General features: G+C 42.8%; 2 protein-coding genes across 9 annotated transcripts in view; one reads left to right on the top strand and one right to left on the bottom strand.

The window, feature by feature from the left end:
• The window catches only part of Cfap44 (cilia and flagella associated protein 44), an 87,939-nt gene extending 67,488 nt beyond the window's left edge, over positions 1-20,451 (top strand). For all 4 annotated transcript variants that reach the window (XM_040750787.1, XM_021229901.2, XM_040750786.1 and 1 more), the window contains 7 exons: positions 4,534-4,644; positions 5,323-5,453; positions 6,461-6,577; positions 7,383-7,584; positions 15,597-15,757; positions 16,698-16,832; positions 17,996-20,451. In XM_040750787.1, the coding sequence (XP_040606721.1) occupies positions 4,534-4,644; positions 5,323-5,453; positions 6,461-6,577; positions 7,383-7,584; positions 15,597-15,757; positions 16,698-16,832; positions 17,996-18,187 (1,049 nt within the window). In that variant the 3' untranslated portion in view covers positions 18,188-20,451. The remainder of the gene's footprint in view (positions 1-4,533; positions 4,645-5,322; positions 5,454-6,460; positions 6,578-7,382; positions 7,585-15,596; positions 15,758-16,697; positions 16,833-17,995) is intronic.
• A 1,689-nt stretch (positions 20,452-22,140) lies between these two features.
• Boc (BOC cell adhesion associated, oncogene regulated) overlaps positions 22,141-24,430 on the bottom strand; it is a 69,907-nt gene continuing 67,617 nt past the window's right edge. For 3 of the 5 annotated variants that reach the window (XM_040750779.1, XM_040750782.1, XM_040750780.1), the window contains 3 exons: positions 24,325-24,407; positions 23,638-23,828; positions 22,141-22,877 (listed from right to left, as the gene is read on the bottom strand). In XM_040750779.1, the coding sequence (XP_040606713.1) occupies positions 22,696-22,877; positions 23,638-23,828; positions 24,325-24,407 (456 nt within the window). In that variant the 3' untranslated portion in view covers positions 22,141-22,695. The remainder of the gene's footprint in view (positions 22,878-23,637; positions 23,829-24,324; positions 24,408-24,430) is intronic. The other 2 variants (XM_040750781.1, XM_040750784.1) reach the window with 1 other exon arrangement.

Below are 24,430 nucleotides of genomic sequence, written 5' to 3'. Positions count from 1 at the left end.
CCAAGATTACTTTTCCCACTCAAGAATGGAAACCCTAAAATCATCTAGGGGATGGACTGAAATTGGGGGGGGGGTGTATTTATGGAACTATCACTTTACCTACAGAAAATGAACATCCAGCTTCTGACCAAGGACCAGAATTGAGTTCTCATCAATGCTGTGGATTAGGGAGTCTTTCCTCATCTTTGGTTTTCTGGAAGATGCTGACTCTTGTTTTATATTAGATGAGCTTGGGTAGTGAGCACCGTTTTCTTAAGAAATCATCGTGTTTTTCTAGCAAAGTTCTTGATTGTAAGGTTGTTCACCGTTTCCTTGTTATCATTTAGTAACTGTGGGGCATGGTAATATAACCCAACACATTTTAGGATAATCATTAACACATGTCAATTGTACAAATTGACTTATTGATTTATTGCACTCTTTCCATAAACACATAGACTGTGCACTGGTGCTTTTACCTCTCATCTACATCTTTCGCCCTCCCTGGGTGTTTTCCCAGTTCTCAGTAGTCCTACTCACAGGCCTTTTTTCCCCTCTTTACAATTCTCATATATGACAGAAAGCACATGACACTTGTTTTTCTGTGTCTGGTTTATTTTAATGCAACATGTCCACTTGCTACACTCCCCCCGGCCCCGCTGTTTTTCCAAATGACAAGATTCCATTCTTTTTGACTGAGTAATAGCACTCCATTGTACATAAATACCCTCTTTCTTTTTTATCTGTTTGTCTGTTGACAGACTGATTCTGTATCTTGGCAATAGTAAATAGTGACACAATAAACATGAGTCCACAGACACTTTTGTATGCTGACCTCATTTTCTTTGTGTATATACCCAGGAGTAGAATACTGGGTCATATGATGGTTTTATTTGTAGTTTTTGAAGAAGGTAATTACAGGTCTACCCCCCCAAGTGTCTGTGCTAATGTACATTCCTGTGAATGGTGTATATGCATTTCTTTGTGTCTACATCTTTACTAGTATGTGTATATGTATATGAATATACATATCATTCTATAGGAGTAAGATAAAATCTCATTGTACATATAAACATCAGAGCATGTGGGGTGCCCTCTATGTTATTCATGTATGGTAGGAGCAGTACCTCATGAGGTAGTGAGAATTTCCATGGACACTGTTGACCCTCTGTCCGGTTTTGTTCTTTTCTTCTTACTGTGATATAATATATAACAAAACTTAAGGAATAAATAGTTTATTTGGCAAACACAGTACATAATGGCAGGGAAGACAACACAGTAGGATTGTGAGGTAGGAAAGTCACATCATGTCCACAGGGGGAGAGAGAGAGACAGAGAGAGATAAAGAGAGAGAGAGAGAGACAGAGACAGACAGACACAGATACAGAGACACAGATACAGAGACACAGAGACATAGAGACAGAGACAGAGACAGTCAGACAGACAGAGACAGAGACAGAGAGACAGAGAGACAGGCAGAGAGAGAGACACATACACAGAGGGAATTGGTCTCTGTCTCTTCTTTTTTGTTCAGCCTGGGACCCCAGCCCATGGGATGCTGCCCACATTCAGGTGAGTCTTCCTCAGTTAAACCTCTCTGGAGACATATGCAGGCACTTCCAGAGGTATAGTGGGTTCAAATCCACTCAAGTTGATAATGAAGATTAACTAACCATCACAAATCCCTAACTGACAGTGATGCTGATGCTGGTTGCTCTGATTATGGTGAAGAGTCTACAATTCTTGTCTCTGATGGTACACTGATGGATATCTAGATACTTCACAGGGAGAGGCAGAGGCTAGAATCACAGCCTCCCCTAGGCAATGGTTAGTTTTAATTGTCAACTTGACTCAATCTAGAGTCACCTGGGAAGGTGTTTTCAGGGAAGGATTGTCTAGATTAGGCGGGTCTATGGAGACTTATCTTGATTATGTTAACTGAGATGGGAAGACCTGCCCATTGTGGGTGGCACCATTCCCTATAAGGGGATTCTGAACTGTATAGCAGTGGAGAAATGAGATGAGCACAGGGATATATGCATTAACTCATTGCTTTCTGCTCTTCACCATGGGCTTAATAAACATGACTAATTTTCTCAAGCTATTACTCCTTTACTTCCCTGCCATGATAGACTGCATCATAGAATTGTGAACCAAATGAGCCCTTTCTCCCTTAAATTATTTTTGTCAGGGCATTTTATCACAGCAATGGAAAAGAAACTAATACACTCTCTAGGAGAATCTCTTACTAGTCCTATGCAATCTGACAAAGTGTGGTTACCATTGATGTAGAAGACCTGAATAGGTATGGTGTCAGCAACCATCATGCTATCCTCCCCACTGCTATTGTGGTGATGCCATCTGAGAAGTATGTCCTCAGACTTCCCTCCTGTGTCTGCCATAGAATAGGTTGTCCTTTGGGGTCTTCTGTTGTTTGTATTATTAAAGTAGAAATATACCATTCAGTCTTCATTGTCACTAAATAGAAGTGGGACCTCCTTGGTACTGCTATGTATGGGAATGAGTTCTGTTTTCACACACAGTCTCTACTAACAACATGGTGGAGATAGACTTGGCACCCCATGACCAGTATTAAAAGCTCTGACTCCCATCTAGGGATCTTCTTGGTACTGCAAGAGGGAGAGGTGCAGGCTACCTATGGGTTTTTGTTGTTGTTGTTGTTGTTGTTGTTGTTGTTGTTTAATTGGGTGTTTTGGTACAGAATTTCTCTGTGCAGCCCTGACTGTTCTGGACCTTACAACTATATAGACCAGGCTGGAACTTGAACTCCGCCTGCCTCTGCCTCCAAAATGCAGGGATTACAAGCATGTGCCACCACACCCAGCCAAAACCCAGTGATCTTTGCAGCTACCTTGGTGTTAGAAGCAATGAGAGAGTTGTTGATTAGCTAGCAGTGATGAATGTTCCAAATCCCCTACTCTGTCTTCCCTTGATACCATCCAAGATGAACACTGAGAGGCTTCATTACAGTCCTCCTGCTTTGGCCTTTGATGGTATGTTTGGAGGTGGGACCATAGTTTTCTTTAGTAGTTGGTTGGAGTGGTGTTATCTGAAAGCTTTTGCTTGTTAGGCTGCCCTTTGTCTAGTCTTTTGGCAAGTGAGGGTAATTATTTGTTGAACCTTTCTACATCTGTTGGTGTGTCCAGTTTGCCAGCTCATTCATCTCTAAGTCTTGACGTGTATGAAGCAAAGAAAGACCCAGGGAACTCACCACAGTATTGATTTTCAGGTACCAAGGTACACTGTTGGTTTGCTTCTTCTGTTTCTCAGAATCTTATGTCTAATGCAAAATGCTTAGCCATATTTACTGGGAGAAATAGGGGAAAGTGGGTCTAGTTCTTTTTCAGAAAATAGTCTATATAAAGATACCTAACATTAAAATGTTTCTGATTCATTTTATATGAGAGTAGAAGGTACTTAAAATAATTTTCATAGAGGTTTTAAATGTTAGAAATGCACAAAAAGCCTGGAATAGAGATACAGGCTTGTAATTCTGGCTACTCAGAAAGTTAAAACAGGTACAAATCTACTTGGGTTATGTGAGTTCAAGGCCAGCCTATGAAATTTATCAATTCCCTGTTGCAAAAAAATTCATTATAATAAAACTTAAATTAAAAGAGGGTTAGAGTTAAAGCTTAGTGGTATAGTGCTTGCCTAGCATATAGAAGGCTCTGGATAAAAAGAAATGAATAAGCCAGGCAGTGGTGGTGTATGCCTTTAATTCCAGCACTCGGGAGGCAGAGGCAGGCTCACTCTTTGTGAGCTCGCAGCCATCCCAGTCCACAGAGCGAGTTCTAGAACAGCCAGGACTACACAGAGAAATCCTGTATCAAATAAGCAAGCAAACAAACAAACAAAAAAATGAACGAATGAATAAGTAAAATTCAAAAGTATGAGGTCCATCTCTTATGTCGAATTTGAAGTTTCATAAGACCACAATTGCACATTGGTGGTATGTGGCTCATAGATGTTCCCAAGGTATTTTAAGAACAAATCTTGGGGATGATACATTTTACTTTTCAGGCATGCATACATTTTATAAAGATGCTAGGACGTAATAATGAAAAGTTACTCATGATCCTTGCTAAAGAACAATTATTCAGACTACCCAGGTGGTTGCCAAAATAGGGTTTTGAGGTAGGAAAAATACAGACTTCAACTCTGAATGCAAGAATAGATGATAACCTATAGCAGAGGAGCAAATGAGCTGCCAATGGATAGAAAACCACTAATGAGCAGGGTAATTCTTTGCTAAAATCAGACTTTTTACTAAAGGCAGGCCAGAGGGACAAGCTGTTAGGGGAAGGGGAGATTTGAGGATTTTTGTCGGCTGGCAAGGGTGAGGGTTCTCAAAGCCAGTTTAACAGCCTTCTTGCTGTGACTGGATTCAGCAAGCTGAGGACAGAGAGTTCTGCATCTTTAATGGTATCAAGCTCATCACACTGTCTGCTCCCTAGTAATGGACTATTGGGATACCCTGCATTTGGTGCTGTAGTTATGTGCTCTGCTGATAAGGTCCTCTTCTCTCCTTAGATGAGGACGAAGAGAGTGAGGAATCCAGTGAAGAGGAGTCCAGCCTCGAGAGTGATGAAGACGAATCCGGATCAGAAGACGAGGTTTTTGATGACTCCATCTGCCCAACAAGTAAGTTAGGCAGAGCCACATGCTCTCTGTGTAGTGGCTAGCAATGCCAAGGTGGTCCCTTCCTATTTATCAGCTCTCTGGTAATGAAATTTAAGAAAAGAATGAGTTCAAATGCAGGAAGTAAAGCTTCCAGTCCTTTGGGAGGATTTATTTATTTATTTATTTATTTATTTATTTATTTATTTATTGGTTTTTCGAGGCATGGTTTCTCTGTATTGTTTTGGAGGCTGTCCTGGAACTCACTCTGTAGAACTCACAGAGATCTGCCTGCCTCTGCCTCCCTAGTGCTGGGATTAAAGGCGTGCACCAAAAACGCCTGGCCTTTGGGAGGATTATTATCCAATCCTTCGATAGGTTTTTATTAGTAACAAATTAATCTGTGGTAACCAACTGCTGGTTCAAAGATATTATGAGTTTGCAACAAACTAATTGTATAGGTAGATGCCAGCTTGTATTTTACACATACACATACACATACACACACACACACACACACACACACACACACACACACACACACTTCATTTTTAAAACCAGGAAAATAATTCCTCCCTTGCAGGGCCTAAGGTAGGTCTGTGAATAGTTGATTTTGATTATGAGTCTTCAAGCTCCATGTTCCTAGTTCCACCACATTCCCTGTCAAACAGGGCCACTTTCTTATTCTAACTCTCTTTTCAGACTGTGATGCAAGCCTTTTCGAACTGGCCCTCCAACTTCGAGAGAGAAGGCTAGACATAGAGGAAGCCTTAGTTGAAGAAAAGAAAATTGTTGACAACCTGAAAAAAGAGTACGATACATTGTCCAAAAAGGTATGGGGTCTCCCTACTTGTCTTCTATCATGCCACCTACCCTCCTCTATCATAGGCATGGCATCGCCAAGGCTTCTCAGAGAAGAAACGTGGATCCAGCTTCCCCTCCAGACCACAGGTCTGTAGTATGGCAGGACCATTGCTCTTTGGATGCTTGCTTTTCCTTTATGTCATTCATTTGTCTTTTAAATTTTTTGATGACATAATTCTACGAGCAATAGATACCATAGCACATATTACATAATAAATGTGTGTGGATTTATAAGTAACACTGAGGAAATGTTGATTTCGGATATTGGTTATGAAGCATTCTTAGAAATGAGGTGAAGCTAAGTAGGAATAGAAACTCTGGTTTTCTCTCTGGACTCTGTCTCCTGGGGCCTTTGCATTGTGTGTTGGAGGTCCTAAAGCTAAGCTTCTAGAACTTTATTGCCCTCCCCTTTTCTTTTGACTTTATCTCTTAGGTAATCTTGTTTAGAACAATGTCACTCAACTTTTTTCACATTTAGATTTTTTACTGGATTTTTTTGAAAATGAAAATGTTCAGGAACACTGTTTGGTTCTTAGGAGATGATGACTATGCTTTGGGGATACTGTAGCTTCATACACTAAAACACTTTTTTATTAAATTTCTTTGGGTCATTATAACAACAACAACAACAACAACAACAACAACAAAAGTCTTCTACCATTCTGACAAAGGTATCATGCTGCTCTTCATACAGAAAATAAAAGAAGAGAGAGGGAGACATTTTTTGACCTCTTATTTATAAAGCTTTTACAATTCATGGACTCAGGGATGACTCAATGGGGAATATGCATCCTAACCTGGCAGAAAGCAAATAATGCACATTTCTGGGCTGCAGCATAGACTCAGGCCCTGGGTCATGGTTCCCCAAACACGCCCTGTGCCCATTGGGCTTCCTCCTACTGTGCCTTCTTTTGCCACCTTGACTGTATAAACTGTTACTGAATCGTGTCAGTATCTCTCACATTGCCTTGTTCAGGTCAAAGTTGTGGCAGCAAATCTGAATGCGGCCGAAGAGGCCCTGGAAGCCTATCAGCGAGAGAAGCAGCAGAGACTGAACGAACTGCTGGTTGTCATCCCTCTCAAACTCCACCAGGTGACCCAGCATCACTGGGGCACACCTAAACTTTTCCAGACAGATGCGAGGCTCACCAGTGCTGTACATGTCACTCAGTGGGAGGATTCTGCCTGCCTGCAGAATGACATCCCTAACCCTTCCTACCTATTCAGAATGCTAACTGAAGAAAACCACCAAAACACCCATGCTTTGTTGGCCCATAGCTACTTCACCTATCTAGTTGTCTCAATTCTGGAGAAACGATATAAGAACGAGACGGCTGGAGGTTGAGATGTTGGGTCTCACACACAGGTCACTGTCCATCCATCTTTAGTCAGCTGTGGGTCAATGAGCGGAAGGGAGGCTTATCTTAATGCCATTAATAAGGGAGGCCAGGACAAGACGCAAATACTCTTTGAAAAAATTTTCCATCTACATTAAACTGTAGAAATTCATATCAATGAGAAGAGAACAGTTTGCTGTAGATTCTTGCCATGTTAAGAGAAGAGACCACTCTTAAGAGACAAGAAATGCTCCAAAAATCAGTTTATTGGTATTTTTTGTGACCTGGCTCAAACAGGCTGAGCTCTGGGAAACAGTTTATTATGTCATCCTTAGTAACCCGTTGTTACTAAGTGGATATCAGGCAAGATCTGTTCCAGAAACTTTGTTGTCCTCAAAGAGACCCAATGTGGTTTATTCTCTGATGGCAACTTTCTGTTCACCCAGTCACTGTCACCAGGGGTGAGAAAGAGAGAAGCCCCAGCGTGAGGGATTTTAAGCAGCAGTCTGGCCTCTGTCTGCTTTGGTTCTGATTTCTCTTTGTTTTGCTTTGTTTTTGTAGATAGAATATGTGGTATTTGGGGAGGTTCCTAATGACCTTTCTGGAACCTTGGTCTTCTCTAACCACTCCCTGGGACGGCTACAAGAGCGAATCATACAGCTCCAGGAGGAAAATGCCAAGCAGCAAAAACTTAACAAAGAATGCAGGGAGAGGCGGAAGATACTCATCCGGGAGAAGAGAGAGATGGCGAAAACCATCCAAAGTAAGTAGCTTAGCCGTGGACCGCTAGTAATCCTCGCTGGGAGAAAAGGGAACTAACAGGTGACTGGCTTCCCAGCTTGGAAAACAGTAACCCAGTGTCATTGAGAGGAAACTAAACACCCTTCACTTCCTATTTGAAAGGGAAAAGATGTTGGCATGCAGTCTCTTTCTCTTTGTGTATAAGAAGAGATAGAATAATGTGATCATCTCTGCTGGACCTAAAACCATGCCTCAGATACAGCCAATCCTCTCCTCTTTCTGGTACTGTGTGCTTCTCCTCCAGGGCAGACAACCCCGTACAGATGTACACATGCCAGTGTATTCTCACACAATATGGAAAGCTACCCAGCATGCTTCTGTGACGGAACTCAGAGTCTGTGGTAGACTTTTCGTGACCATGTTTTACTATTCACATTGTTTTAGGTAATTTACTCTGTTTAGCTGATAGTGTCCTATCCCATTGTATGAATATTAGCATATTTACTTCTTCAGTCACCTCTTTTTAAAATTTTTTTATTTTTAAATTTAAATTAGAAACAAGGTTGCTTCACATGTCAATCCCAGGTCCCTATCCCTTTCCTTCCCCTTCTCCCACAGCCTCCCATCAGATGCTCGTACATGTGTGGGTTAATATCAGGGTGTTCAATTCGATTCCATTGGTCTGCCTGTCTACTTTTGTGCCAATACCAAGCTGTTTTCAAGACTACAGCTCTATAATAGAGCTTGAAGTCAGGGATGGTGTTGCCTCCAGATGTTGCTTTGTTGAGTAAGGTTGTTTTGGCTATCCTGGGTCTTTTGTTTTTCCAAACAAAATTGATTATTGCTATTTCAAGGTCTGTGAAGAATTTTGCCGGTATTTTAATGGGGATTGCATTGAATCTATGGATTGCTTTTGGCAGGATTGCCATTTTTTTTATGTTGCTCCTACCTATCCAAGAGCATAGGAGATCTTTCCATTTTCTGGTGTCTTCTGTAATTTCCTTCTTTAAAGACTCAAAGTTCTTGTTGTACAGTTCTTTCACTTGTTTAGTTAGCGTTACCCCCAGGTATTTTATGTTGTTTGTGGCTATTGTAAAGGGTGATGTTTCTCTGATTTCTTTCTCAGCCCTTTTATCGTCTGTATATAGTAGAGCTACTGAATTTCTTGAGTTAATCTTGTATCCTGCCACTTTGCTGAAAGTATTTATCAGCTGTAGGAGTTCCCTAGTAGAGTTTTTTGTATCACTTATGTAAACTATCATATCATCTGCAAATAGTGAAAGTTTGACCTCTTCCTTTTCAATTTGTATCCTCTTGATCTCCTTTTGTTATCATATTGCACTAGCTAGAACTTCAAGGACAATATTGAAAAGGTATGGCTAGAGTGGACACCCTTGTCTTGTTCCTGATTTTGGTGGAATCGCCTTGAGTTTCTGTCCATTTAGTTTGATTTTGGCTGTTGGTTTGCTGTACATAACTTTTATTATGTTTAGGTATGTTCCTGTTATCCCAGATCTCTCCAAGACCTTTATAATGAAGGGGTGTTGGATTTTGTCAAAGGCTTTTTCTGCATCTAGTGAGATGATCATGTGATTTTTGTTTCTCAGCTTGTTTATATGGTGGATTACATTGATGGATTTTCATATGTTGAACCATCCCTGCATCCCCAGGATGAAATCTACTTTATTGTGGTGAATGATTGTTTTGATACGTTCTTGGATCCGATTTGCCAATATTTTATTGAGTAGTTTTGCATCAATGTTCATGAAGGATATTGGTTTGAAGTTCTCTTTCTTAGTTGTGTCTTTGTGTGGCTTGGATATCAAGGTTATTGAAGCCTTGTAGAAAGAGTTTGGCAAAGACCCTTCTGCTTCTATTGCGTGGAATACTTTGAGGAGAATTGGTATAAGCTGTTCTTTGAATTTCTGGTAGAATTCTGTACTGAGGCCATCTGGACCTGGGCTTTTTTTGGTTGGGAGACTTTTGATGACTGCTTCTATTTCCATAGGGGTTATATGTCTATTTAAATTGCTTATCTGTTCTTGATTTAATTTTGGCAAGTGATAGCTATCCATAAAATTGTCCATTTCCTTTAAATTTTAGAATTTTGTGGGGTACAGGTTTTCAAAGTATGACCTGATGATTCTCTGAATTTCCTCAGAGTCCATTGTTATGTCCCCCTTTTCGTTTCTGATTTTGTTAATTTGCATGTTCACACTCTGCTGTTTGGTAAGTTTGGGACAATGGTTTGTCTATCTTGTTGATTTTCTCAAAGAACCAACTCTTCGTTGCATTGATTCTTTGTATTGTTTTCCTAGTTTCTACTTTATTGATTTCAGCCCTCAGTTTGATTATGTCCTGGCATCTACTCCTCCTGGGTGAGTTTGCTTCTTTGTGTTCTAGAGCTTTCAGCTGTGCTGTTAATTCTCTAGTATAACTATTCTCCAGTTTCTTCATGTGGGCACTTAGTGCTATGAACTTCCCTTGTAGCACTGCTTTCAAAGTGTCCCATAGGTTTGGTATGTTGTGCCTTCATTCTCATTGAATTCTAGGAAGTCTTTAATTTCTTTTTTATTTGTTCTTTGACCCAGGAATGGTGCAATTGTGCATTTTTCAATTTCCATGAGTTTGTAGGGTTTCTGCAATTTATGTTGTTGTTGAATTCTAATTTTAACGCATGGTGGTGTGATAAGATGCATGGAGCTATTCCAATTCTTTTGTACCTGTTGAGGTTTGATATGTTGCCAAGTATGTGGTCGATTTTTGAGAAGGTTCCATGTGGTGCTGAGAAGAAGGTATGTTCTTTTTTATTTGGATGGAATGTTCTATAGATGTCTGTTAATCCCAATTGGGTCATAACTTCTAGTAGCCTCTTTGCCTCTTTGCTAAGTTTCTGCCTGGAAATACTGTCTAGTGGTGAGAGTGGGGTGTTGAAGTCTCCCTCTATAAGTGTGTGGGGCTTTATATGCTATCTGAGTTTTAGTATTGTTTCTTTTATGAACATAGATATCTTTGTATTTGGGGCATAGATGTTCAGAATTGAAACTTCATCTTGGTGGATTTCTCCTGTGATGAGTATATAATGACCTCCTTGATGTCTTTTGATTGATTTTATTTTAAAGTCTAACTTGTTAGATATTAGGATTGCTAACCCCTGCTTGTTTCTTGGGTCCATTTGATTGGAAAATCTTTTCCCAACCTTTAACTCTGAGGTAATGTCTGTCTTTGAGGGTGAGGTGTGTTCCTTGTATGCAGCAGAAGGATGGGTTCTGTTTTCGAAACCATTCTGCTAGTCTGTGTCTTTTTATGGGTGAGTTAAGACCATTAATATTGAGGGATATTAATGACCATTGATTGCTCATTCTTCTTTGATTTGGAATGGTTGGTGGTGGTGGAATTATGTGTGGAATCCCACCCCTTTTTTCTTTTGGCTGTTGGTAAGGTAGGATTATCTAATGCCTATGTTTTTCTGGTTGTAGTTAACTTCCTTGGGTTGGAGTTTTCCTTCCAGAACTTTCTGTAGGGCTGGGTTAGTGGATATGTATTGCTTGAATCTAGTTTTGTGATAGAATATCTTGTTTTCTCCATCTATAGTGATTGAAAGCTATGTTGGGTATAGTAGTCTGGTCTGGCATCCATGATCTCTTAGTGTTGGTAGAATATCTATCTAGGACCTTCTGGCTTTCAGATCTCCATGGAGAAGTCAGGTGTAATTCTGATAGGTTTGCCTTTATATGTTACTTGGCCTTTTTCCTTAGCTGTTCTTAATATAATTTCTTTATTCTGTATATTTGGGGTCTTGATTATTATGTGGTGAGGGGACTTTTTTGTGGTCCACTCTATTTGGTGTTCTGTAGGCTATGATTTTTCCCCTTTGAGGTGGTTTTCTTCACCTTCTTCTATACCTATAATTCTTAGGTTTGGTCTTTTCATGGCATCCCATATTTCCTGGATGTTCTGTGTTAGGGATTTGTTGGACTTAAGATTTTCTTTGGTTGATGAATCAGTTTCCTCTAGTGTATCTTCAACACCTGAGATTCTCTCTTCCATTTTTGTTTTCTGTTGGTTATGGTTGCATCTGTTGTACCTGACCGTTTGCCCAGGTTTTCTATTTCCAGCCTTCCTTCAGATTGTGTATATTTTTTAATTGTCTCTATTTCAGTTTTCAACCCTTGCACTGTTTGAATTGTTTCTTGCAATTTTTGCTTTGTCTTTTTGTCCATTTGATGCATTTTTTGAAATTTTTTCTTCCATTTGTTGTATTTTTTGGTTTGTTTTTTTCTTCCGTTTCTTGCAGGTTTTGGTTTGCTTTTTCTTCCATTTCTTGCATTTTTGGTTTGTTTTTTTCATCCATTTCTTTGAGGGATTTTCCTATATCCTCCTTTAGCGCCTCTGTCATTTTCATGAAGTTGTTTTTAAGGTCATTCTCTTCTCCATTTGCATTGGAAAGTTGGAGTCTTGCTTGTGTGGAGTCTCTAGAATCTGGCAGTGTCATATTTGTTTTTCTGTTGTGTGATTTTGTATTGTCTCTTTCCCATCTCTTCTTCTTGTGGGTGCAGAAAGAGCCCCTTACTGGTCTGGTGGTTAGGGGAACAGAGTTCCCTTTTGGTGGGTGCAAGCAAGTCCAATACTCTGGTAATTCTCCTCTTCCTGGTCCCTAGTCCTGGTCCCGTGGGTGGAGAAGAAGACCAGGAATCTGGGGTGGGTAGGCTTTCACTGGAGGTTTGCAGGCACTGGTCCCCTGGTCCTATTGGTGGAAGAGAAGACCAGGAATCTGGGGTGCATGGCTCCTGTCAGGAAGGGAGGCTCTGCGGCAGTCCCCAGGCACTGCAAGGCAGGCCTGGATACATGGCCTGGTTTACCTGGTCCCCTGGTCCCGTTGGTGGAAGAGAAGGCCAGATATTTGGGGGGTCTCCCGCCAGGAGGGGAGGCTCTGTAGCAGTCCCCAGGCACTGGAAAGCAGGCCCGGATGTAGGGCCTGGTTTACCTGGTTCCCTGGTCCCATTGGTGGAAGAGAAGGCCAGGTATCTGGGGTGCTTGGCTCCTGCCAGGAGGGGAGGCTCTGCTTCACATGTCCATCCCAGCTCCCTCTCCCTCCCCCCATTCTTATGTTCCTTTCTGTGATGCCTGTTAAATCCTCTGCTCATTTTTCATTTGCTTTTTTATTGATTTTAGGGAATTCTAAAGATTTTAGTTCATTGTGTGTTCTCATTGGTTCAACTTTTTTAAAAACTTCATGTTAAAGTGAAAAGGGGTTATTTTAAATCTTAATATGGTGAATCTATCTATGATGGGCACTTTTCATGTGACTTTTTAAGAAACCCTTTCCTTGAGGATCAATTTTGGCTGGGAGTAGTAATGCCAGCACTCAGGAGGCAGAGGCAGACAGATCTCTGTGAGTTCAAGGCTAGCCTGATCTACATAGTGAGTTCTGGGACAATAAGGGCTACACAGTGAGACCTTCTTTTGAAAACAACAAAAATAATAATAAGTTTTGATCCAACAATCCCTCTATGCTATGAGATGAATATTCAAGAGAAATGAAATCAGTATGTCAAACAACTGCCTGCACATTTGTGCTCAGTGCATCAGCATTTACAAGAGCCAAAATATGGGGTGAACCCCTGAGTTCCATCAGCAGATGAGTGGACAAGGAAAATGTGCTACCAATCAACAAAAACTAGTAGCCTTTAAAAAAGACCAGACACCGCCATTTTACAACTGTATAGATTAATCTGGAGGGCATCGTGCTAAGCAAAATAAGCCAGGCCCTGAAGAATAAAGCACCATATGATTTCACTAATAAGCAGTTTATAAAAAATGCTGAACTAATCAGGAGTGATGGCACACACCTGTCCCCTCAGTTTTCAGGAAACTGCCACAAACTTGATGGCAACCTGGGCTACATAATGAGGCCCTGCCACAAACCACATAAATAAAACTCAGAAGCATATAATAGAGTTTGATGGTTAGTAGCGGCCTGTTGTGTGGGATGGGAGGAGGGGTGGGAGGATGTGTGTTCAGTGCCACAAAAATTCAGGGAAATAAGAGAAATGGTTCTAGAGTATTCTTTCATCAACCACATGACCACTAGTTAACAGCAATGGATTGCATTCCTTAAAATTGCCAAGAGAATAGATTTTAGGGGCTGGAGAGATGGTTGAGAGGTTAAAAACACTGACTGCTCTTCCAGAGGATCTGGGCTCATTTCCCAGCACCCACATGGCAGCTCACAACTGTGTGTAACTCCCATTCCAGGGGCTCTGACACTGTCACACAGGCATACATGCAGCAAAACACCAATGCACATAAAATAAAGATAAATCATTAAAAAGAGAACAGAGTTTAAGTGCTCTAGATACACACACACACACACACACACACACGCGCGCGCGCGTCAAGGCAGAGTGGGGGGGTGAACTTGTGAAGTAAAGTATCTGAATTCCTTAGTTTGACCCTTCTACAAGTCACATTTCATAATGGCATGTTATATATGATAATGCATATAATTTTTGTCAGGGTTTTAAAAACAGTATCATTTTAGTTCCATCTTATTATTAATGCTACATTGTGTTGGCAATCTACCTAGAACTAAGATGTAATATGCATAATAGGAAGATAATCATCTTTGGGGGCATATTTTCAAGACAGGGTTTCTCTGTCTAACAGCCCTAGCAGTCCTGGAACTCATGGTTCAAGCTGGCCTTGAACTCACAGAGATCCGCCTGTCTCTGCCTCCTGAGTGCTGGGATTAAAGGTGTGCACCACCATGCCCGGTGATAATCATCTTTTTAAAATACTTTTTATAATGTTTGATATGTGGAATTTATGTATAAGTTATTGAGTATCAAAACAAAACGAATCCAATAAATGTACCTCCCAACTCAATGATGCCAGTATTATAGCACCTGCCTGTGAGAGGCGCAGTCTCTTGTTTTCCCTTACCCAGGGAGAACCACTATTGTCAATTGTGTGTTCAGCATTCCATTTCCTAAAAAAAAAATAAACAATATACATTTCTATATGTATTCCTAGCTACTCTGCTACTTTGGAGCCCTGTAAAGTTATTGTATCTTTTTTATGTGCTTTAAGTCTGGGGTCTTTTTTGTTTGTTTGTTTTAAGTTTAAATTTAGATTAGAAACAAGGTTGCTTCACAAGTCAGTTCCAGGTCCCTCTCCCTTTCCCTCCCCTCCTCCCATGCCCCCCAGCCCCCCATTATCTCCTCATTTCCCCAGGGAGGGTGAGGCCCTCCATGGGGGTGTCCATAGTCTGTCATTTCATCCAGGGCAGGGCCTAGACCCTCCCCCAAGAGTGCATCTCACATTGTTGGGTGGGAGTCCAAAGTCTGTGTGTATACTCGGGATGAGTACTGATCTAATGCCCAAGGCTCAATAGATTACCTAGGCCTCCTCACTGACACCCACATTCAGGGGGTCTTGATCAGTCCCATGCTGGATTCCCAGGCTGATGCCTGGGATTGAAAAGTTAACCTTTGTCAGGTCAAAGCTATTGTATCTTATATGGCCTTTGGGAAAGACTTTCATTTAGATTTTCCCGAGATCAGATGTGGAGTGGAGCAAAGGAGAAGCTGTGTGGGGAGGAGAGGGGCGTGGCAAAGGGTGGGGGCAGAGCAGACCAGGTGTGTCTTGAGACGAGCTCAAGGACTAACTGTGATGTTTGCATGGAGCGAGATGGGAAGTTCTACAAAGCGCCTGCTCTGTTCTTAACATTAGATTCCATACATATCAATTAGAAGAGTCAGATCACTTAATAATCTAGTGGGAACCCACCAGTAGTTGAGGAGGCACAAGTCACTCAGGGAAACATGAGTCCATTTTACACCAGGTTCTGAAGATGAAGAAGGCTGTCCGTGACCTGGAATTCTACGGAAGCAGCAGGCGAACATCCACAGGGGGCAATCTCTTGGTAGCAAAAATCTTCATGGTCTTGCACAAACTGTTCCTTGGCATGTTCTTGTGTCTGCTCTGCTCATGTGCTAATGGTTGGAGACTGAGACAGTGATGGTCTTTCAGAAATGGAAGAAACAGTCCGTGATCTGATGATCAGCAAGTTTGGCCGAGTGATCAACCTGGAAGCCCTGCAGACACTTTCTGTGAACATGACACTTGAGGAACTGAAGATCAAAAAACTTCGAAAGGAGCTGTCGAATGCAAAGGAACTAAGGATGTGGGAGGTGAGAGGGAAGGGGCCGTCTTCTTTGGTGAGGCTCAAGTGGCTCCTGTGAACTGTCTGAGCAGCACCCAAGGGCATCTCTCTCTCTCTCTCTCTCTCTCTCTCTCTCTCTCTCGGTAGCCCTGGCTGTTCTGGAACTCACTCTGCAGACCAGGCTGGCCTCGAACTCTCAGAGATCTGCCTGACCCTGCCTCCTGAGTGCTGGGACTAAAGGCATGCACCACCACTGTCCAGCTCCTGGCTTACTTCTTCCTAGAGCGTCTTCAGAGACAGAAATAGAATTATTTAGAGCCTAGGTTGGGTATACAACGTAGGCTGCATTAAATTGGGTATGCTCTCACAGTTTCGGACATGCACCACTGTTCTCTGGGAATCCTGTTGCTCTTCTTAATAACTTTGGCCTACTATTTGAATTTGGGAACTAGAAAACACATTTAGGGATTGGGGTTGTAGCTCAGTGATGACAGTACTTGCTTAGCCTATGCAGGGTCCTGGGTTCAATCCCCAGCACAATTACTAGATTACACTTACATAGTTATTTGTGTGTGCTTATACCAGCATCATAGTGCATTTGTGGAAGTCAACTTGCAGGGGTCAGCTCTCTCCTTCCACCAAGTGGACCCTGGTGATGGAACTCAAGTCATTAGGCATGGCCCCAAGTGTTTTGCAGTTCTCTTTAGCCAAACCAGACTCTATGTAGTTGTTTCTGCTTACATGTTCGTACTGGCTTCATGTACACATAGTGCTCCCTTTGCATGATTGGTTTTAAATTTAATTTTTTTCTAGCCCTAAGTATTGAACCCAAGGCCTGATATATGCTTGGCAAACACTCTACAGTAGAGCTATGTCCCCAGCGGTGGTTTTAATTGAACTGGACACTTACTTTTCTTTATTTCCTCTCCTATCCATGTTGTCCGTTTCCCACTCTTCTTCCCCGGTAGGAGAAGATTGCCCAAATGCGGTGGGAACTGATGATGAAGACGAAAGAGCACACCAAAAAGCTGCACCAGATGAATAATCTGTGCATTGAGAAGAAGAAACTCGACTCCAGGTTGAACACACTCCAGAACCAGCAGGTATGTGCCTTCCTACCTGGCCCTTTGCAGAATCCAACATCTTACAGAGTGCTGGCGTTTAAACAGACCTTGAGCCTGAACCACTTCCAGGCCATCTATCATTGGATACTGACTCAATACTAGCTAGCCATGTTAGAGTGGCTTCCTGGGGGGTTGGGGAATGACGGGGGGGCGGGGGGACACTAACTTTATCAAATGCCTCTTATGTACCATGAACTCATATGAGTACTCATCTGTAGGCTTTACCTTGATGTTGGCTAGGTTAGGTTATTTAAGCATAAACAGTGATACCAATGTGCTCCCTGAAATTGGTTGGTGTCAAGGTCCATTTTCAGTATGTTTATTTGACTTGACAGGAAGTAGGCATCTTGAACTGCAGAACCACACATGTCACCTGATGAAATGCTTGCTATTTTTTGAGTGTTTCAACTTGTCATTATGGAATCCATATTGAACCTAAGAACATACTTACTACAAAGTATATGATGGGTAACACTTATTTAATGTTCACCAGACCAAGCCTTGTCCTCTAGTAACCCAGCACCTTCTATAAGGTCTGCAAAAGCATCATAGTCTGCCTTGCTTGCCATTTTCTTCAAGCATCCTGGAAATAATTTAAACCAGGTGTTTTCAAATTATGGTCCCCTGAGGAACAGCATCTACACCAGCTGGGAACTTGTTCAAAATGTAAGATTACAGAAAATCACATGCTCTCAGCTAGTGAGGAGAAAGGCCATGCCTTACAGTCGTAGGTGTTTCCACTTTATGCATAGTTCATTTCTATTTTAACATTTTTATTTGCAATATCTATAAAAGGAATGTTTCCCTACCCAGGCAGCCTTCACAACAGATTTTAACTGCACTAGAATTCTTGAGTTTCAGCTGGGGAGAGGCTTCAATTAGACTGCAGTGTGACGGGCTCCTCTCCCATCTTGGGTCCCTTTATTCCTTCTTTGTGTCTAGCCTCAGTCCCTGTGAAGAGCTCTCCAGGTCATGCAGGACTGCTAAGTTAGCGTCAAGTACTTCCGAAGCAGGGTTGCATTTTAAAAGTTGTCCAAAAGCACACAACTAAGGGTGAGATTTTAGCAGAGAAGTAAAAGTCTCCTGAAGAGGCAGTCAGTGTTTAAATGGACTATAAGAGAGGTATTTTTCCCCCCAAACAGGGGAATGCCTTCCAGGGCCCTCGGAAGGCAGACATACTGGCAGGCCGGAAGATCGCCCAGCTGGTCCAGGCCCAGTCGGAGAAGATCTTGGCCTTGAAGGAGGAGATTGCCCTTCTGAGGAAGAAAGGAGGGCTCATCCTCCCGCCCATCGCATCCACACAAGAGAACGAAATGAAGTCCATGGATGCCTAAGTTCGCTGTCTCCTCATTTCCCACCCTGAGTTCTGGCAGAACTCACCAGGTCTACATCCCGTCACCCACAACAATCCTTACTTTAAAGTGAACCGTAGCAAGAGCATAAAATAGCACCTTGTCACATGTGAATTAACTACATCTCTCCACGTTAGAGATAACTATAACATTTGATGTGTAATTATGGCTGTGCTAAGACAGGTTAGATGTTTTCATCCTAAGTTGAATATGAAGAAGGTTGAATCTCGTAATTTAAGAAAGCAGCTGTTATATAGTGTGTTCTCCGAGACATATGTTTTTCTGGTATTCTGATTATTTAGCCATTGGCAAAAGAAACTATTATTCATCGATCGGTGAGAGAACTTCCTTTTCCTAGTCCTTGGATCTCTAGAAAATAAACTGTTTGTGTTAAGCAGTCTGTGAAAGGACCTAAGAGAAAAAGACAAACTATCTTGCCAATAATAACTTAGAATAAGAAATGCAAATGTGAACGTTGTTATTGTTGACTTCATAAAGCAGTTATTGGAGGGCTCAGGATTGAGGAAATGCAGACAGATGCAGCAAAACAACTCTTTTGGGTTGGCAGAGGTGGTTTCCTGAGTCACCCACTGATTCTGCAAACTCCTCAATTCTGCGGTTCACGGTTTCCAAAATAAGTTAGGGAAACTTTTCTCTAGGCTCTTTGCAACTCCAGCAGGATTCTACCTAACTCCCCTCTAGCTTTCCTGTGGCCTGTGCCTTCTGCCAGGGTTCCCCTGAACCATTACTGACTTGGATCCAAATGAGGAAGGGAGGAAATAGATTTTCATCTCTGAAGGACTAACACTAGCAGCCACTTTTGACTATGTGTGACATTTTAAACTTAATAGTGTACTTTCAGGCTTACAAAGGGTTGATTGAAATTGGTGGCTGCAACCCTTGCAGAATGATCTCCCCGTCACGTGGTGTCTTTCCAGGAGTGACATTTTGGACTCCCGGGTATATTGTTTGCACCCGTACTATAAACCCCTGATGGTAGGGGCTGTACTGGAGAGCCTTTCCCAGTTTCTCTCCTGCACATCTGTGAGCACAAAGGCCAGCATTGTAGACAGACACATCTGTGCCTTTCCACAGGGTCACTATGTGTTGAATGGTAATATATTCACAAGGTGCATCAGTTCTATGGGCTGCAGTTTACCTACTAGTCTCAATTTTGCTCCCTAGCTGGCTGTTGACATTTGTAGACTTTGAGGATACTCTTCCGTACTGATATTAGCCCTCAGATCACAGGTTACATTTCATACAGTGATGCCTACAGATGGCTCCAAGGAAGTCAGAGGCCACAGAGTTCCGAGGGGCCTCCCCACAGGCAGCAAGGGAGATGATACAGATGCAGAGAGCCACCGTAGGTGGTTAGATGTAGAGGCCAGTTGGAAGCCAAGCCCAGATGAACCAAGCCAAGTGATCCAGCCCAGTAAGCTATCTGGTAGCAACTTTGGGTTCTGACCCCTAGCACAGTGGTTCTTAACCTGTGGGTCGTGACCCCTCTGGCAAACCTCTATCTCCAAAAATACAGTTATATTACAGTTTATATTACAGTTTATAACAGTAGCAAAATTACAGTTATGAAATAGCAATGAGAATAATATTTATGGGTGGGGGTCACCACAACATGAGGAACTGTATTAAAGGGCCGCAGTCTTAGGAAGGTTGAGAACCATTGCTCTCGAATCAGAAATGTCAAATTTTGGTGCAAGACGCAGGCCTGGGTCCAGATGGACCAATGGCAGTCATCTAGAATGAACTGCCTCTACAATAAGAGCCTCTAGGATGCTTTTTATGTCAATAGCCCCTGGCACACTTTCTGGGAGCCCAGGTAACTGGGCAAAGCCAGCTGACATCAGAGTGTCAGGGGTCCTTCTTTTTAGGGTGCCTACATGAGGGTTGAAAGTTCTCATTCCTGGTTTTCTAATATAATTCTAACACATCCATGTGTCTACCTACATGCTCACTGTCTACTCCAGTAAGCTGGTGGTTAGTACCATTTCATTTGAAAGGATAAATTACTTACCAGTCGGTTCCTTGTGGTTCACATTGGACAGGGTAGTCTCTGTGTGTACAAGCAAGACATGACATCATTCTGCCTCTGGAGTTCTACTGCTGTTGTAAAAGGACAAGGCTACCCAGAAGCTATTGCTTCACACATATGGATTAGCTAGAAGCAACCTGATCTCTGCACTCAACTATGTGTCTTTATTAATTAAAACAAAAAAGTGCTAACCATAGCATTCATTGTTTTTTAATGTGTAAAAATCTGCCTCAACACTTAGCTTTAGCCAGGCAGTGGTGGCACACGCCTTTAATCCCAGCATCTCGGGAGATAGAGGCAGGCAGAGTTCTGTGAGTTCGAGGCCAGCCTGGCCTACAGAGTGAGTTCCAGGACAGGCTCCAAATGTATCATCGCACCCAGAGGTGAGAAGGTTTGTGCAGCTCAAGAATCTGGTAGCAGATCATCTTGGTGTCTGTGGTTAGGCTCTGGAAATGTGATAATCAGGATCCTAGGAAGCTGAGGAACTCCTGCCAGTCTAAAGGGATGGGTGAAAGAAGCAGGTTGCCATATGTTGCTTTTAGAGTTCACCAGAACCCACTTTGACAATTAGTTTAGATCACAAAGAAGTAAAAGCAAAATGAGGTTTTTAAAAAGTAAGCTTACAGAAGTCTGAGGTGAACTACAGTTCAAACTGGAGCTGGATTAGCCAAGACTGCGAACAGTAGCTCTGCCCACTCTCCTGCAGGGACTGCGAAGGGTTCTTTGTCTGCATCAGTACTTCTTCTGGCCAGCAGATGGTGTACTCATCCCAAACAATCAGACTGACGGCGTTTCCCAGGCTTCTATTTATTAAATTCTCAGTTTCCATTTTTAGATCCAGTTCCACTCCACACACCGGAGGTTCTAAGTACACACACACACACACCATGCACACACACACACACACACACACACACGCGCACGCACGCACACACACACACACACCATGCACACACACACACCATGCACACACACACACACTCACACACACACACACACCACGCACGCACACACGCACACACCATGCACACACACACACACTGCACACACGCGCACACACACACACACGCGCACACACGCACACACACACACACACACACACACACACACACATACACACCTGTCTACCTATGGATGGTCTTTTAGTTGAACACTAAATAAATGCTGGTTTGAAATGAGTCAACTCCTCCGGCAATGGTAACTTTAGAATGAAGGGAAGGGGCTGGGCGTTGGTGGCACACCCCTTTAATCCCAGCACTCGGGAGGCAGAGCCAGGTGGATCTCTGTGAGTTTGAGGCCAGCTTGGTCTACAGAGAGAGTTCCAGGAAGCCTCCAAAACAATACAGAGAAACCCTGTTTCGAAAAACTAAAAAAAAAAAAAAAAAAGAATGAAGGGAAGGGAATCTATTAGGGACCACATGTTCATATGTAGCATAGCACTAATCTAATTGGTGTTTTGCAGGCAATATTTGGTCTTTTACACACAGACACACCCCTAGGTCCAGTTCCACACATAAAGATTTTAAGTTTACACACACACACACACACACACACACACACCCCTACATAAGAAGGATTAGCTTCATTCCTGCAATAGGCAGACATGCACCTCCAGTCTAGTAAGAGAGTAGTGAACCTGCTTCTCTTGTCTATATATTGCCCCTTGGAGTAAACAGTTATAAATGTCATTTTACATGAATCCAAACACAATGTTCATTGTTTAAAAATACAAAAACATGCAAAACATCTGCTACTGTTTCCAGATTTCATCACTTGATGGGATAGAGATCGTCATCATCATCAGTGGTTATTTTCTCCTGGTACTCCAAAACAGGACTCCCAACGTCTAAAGAAAACGCTGACTCATGCATGACTAAGTTGAAGGTTACAGAGAAGACTAAACATTTATTTAGAAGTTACAGTGTTTGTTTTTACAGAGATATGTTGCCACAGATTATTGACTCTGGATGGTCGTTAATGCTTAGAGTGCTGTACACATCTGGGGCTTTTCTCATAGCATCTTGGAGATGTGTCCTGTGCCACCAAGTCCGAGTGGCTTCTGGGTGGCTCCAGTCTGTAGCAGCATGGCCTTTGCTGTTTGCCTCATGTGTGCTCTTCATGAACCGTTAGCTTAGGGTCCTGCCACCTTGCCCGAGGGCCTCCTGCAGCCCCAGGCAGCTGCAGGTTCCATGGGCCATCTGAAGCCTTCCAACCTGTGCTAATCGTTTCTACTGGACTCGGTTATCTTGCTACTTGTTTCCCTCATTGTACCATAAAGGGGAGGATTCCCTGTCTCTCCAGAACTATAGAAACACATATACATTTATTTACAAGTGCATAAATATATAAATATGGCTATAATAGAAAAATAAATACCAATTTTCTCTGTCTCTTTGAAAACAAAAACAATATATAGTCTTTCTGGGATATTGGCTTTAGCCTAAATTGTGGGAGGTGGTGTTTCAAAGGAAACATGAACTGATGGGCTGGGAGAGAGTAGCACCCCAAGTTCTTGTCCTGTGTAGGCCAGGTGCTGGGGACACCAGTCTCCTCCATTCACTTGGCAGGAGTCAAAACTGTCTACTTCTTCAACTGGTACAAGGCCCAAACAGCACCGGGGCCCTGTGGAGAGAAAAAAGTCAGCATTAAAATCCAGACTGACCAAACAGTCTTGAGCTAATCTCTATCTGTGACTGGCCACACTGGTCACTCTGGTCACCCTGGTCACTTTTGTTTTCATGATGGTTAGTCTGGCTCTGGGAGCTGACAGTCTTTTCAAATTTAATGTCCTAGAGATGGTCCAGGATTGTCATAGACTTCACATGCACACTCTGGAAGCTAAGAGCCACCAGCTAACCCTCTGGAGTACCAAGTGTCCCCAACCAAATCCTAGCAGATTGGCTTGAAGTATGGTACAGAGGGGTCCGTGGATGGGGGAGGGGGTGGCCCCAGAAGAACAGGTTCTATAGCAGCACACTGGTTGCAAGAATGCCATGTGTACAAACATGCCTCCCTGATGATTGAGGAGACGTGCTCCTAATTAAGACATGACTCAACAGAGCAAGGGATTAGAGAGGCCTCTGTGGGATGACAGGCAGAATCTACCAATGGCCCTGAATCTGAAATGGAGATGCCAATCTGGCTTCTTCCTTTGGAATACAGAATGCTTTTCTTCTCAGCCTTTGATGACCACAATGACAGTGGAATCAGACTGACCGGACAAGTCCCCATGGCACTCCAGGTCTTTAGTAGCAAAGGAAAGTGACCATTGATTCCCAATTCCCAAATGCTTCCTTGAAGACAGTTGTCCCTTCTCCTCAAATCCATTACTGGATAATGGGTGACCCCATCAGATAATTTCTCCTTGTTGCCCCTGGCTGACCTGAGTGATATGGAGGATCCCACGAAGCTTCGGGACCAGGACACTCAGGTGCCCTCCTCATTGCTGTCTGGCATGTGGTGACAGGTTGCTTCTGGAGATGACAGCAATCTTGAGGTTGGAGCAGCTGGTGAGTTGAGTCATCAGGCAGTGTGTACAAGAAAGAGCCTTCCTCCGAGCTAGACTTGGGACCTCTGCATTGTGCAAGACCAGATGGGATGGGTAAGGCAGGGCTAAAGGTATCAGCGCAGGTCAGAGCTGAGAGCACACACCGTTCCCCAGGGAACATCAGGAGGTGCCACGCTTAATTCAGCCAGTGATAGTTTACTTTTATTGGTGGAGGTGTCAAACTGGTTGTTTAGGGGCCTGCAAACAAAATTGGTTATACCTCAAAGGTTTTGGTGAGCCAGCCAGCAACAGATGTTGAGAAACAACTGAAGCCCCAAGCAGGAAGAGAGCAATTGTGCACATGGCACTTGCCCATGGGATAAAAGTAGGCAGGGCCTCATAGCTGTGCCCACAGCACTTGCTCATGGGATAAGAGCTGCACAGACCACAAATGCAAACTTGGGGATCCTTGCAGGAAGCACTGCTCAATTCCGAGGGACAGACTTTGGACATGAGGAGCTAAAGAGAATGGGAGGCTCTGGGACTTGGGACTAAATGCAGGGATAGGAAGGGCCTGGTTACCTGGCAACCTGCTGGCTTTGGGGATCATATCCATTGCCAACCATGGTTTGCCTCAGTGGGCTGTTGGTGTCTTCTTCCTGCTGCTTGAAGGAAAGAATAATGAAAG

This window comes from Mesocricetus auratus, unplaced genomic scaffold, assembly GCF_017639785.1.
Source record: "Mesocricetus auratus isolate SY011 unplaced genomic scaffold, BCM_Maur_2.0 Super-Scaffold_100008, whole genome shotgun sequence".
Lineage (NCBI taxonomy): Eukaryota > Metazoa > Chordata > Mammalia > Rodentia > Cricetidae > Mesocricetus > Mesocricetus auratus.
Note: the sequence above shows the minus strand (reverse complement) of the source record. Positions and strands in the feature narration are given on the sequence as shown.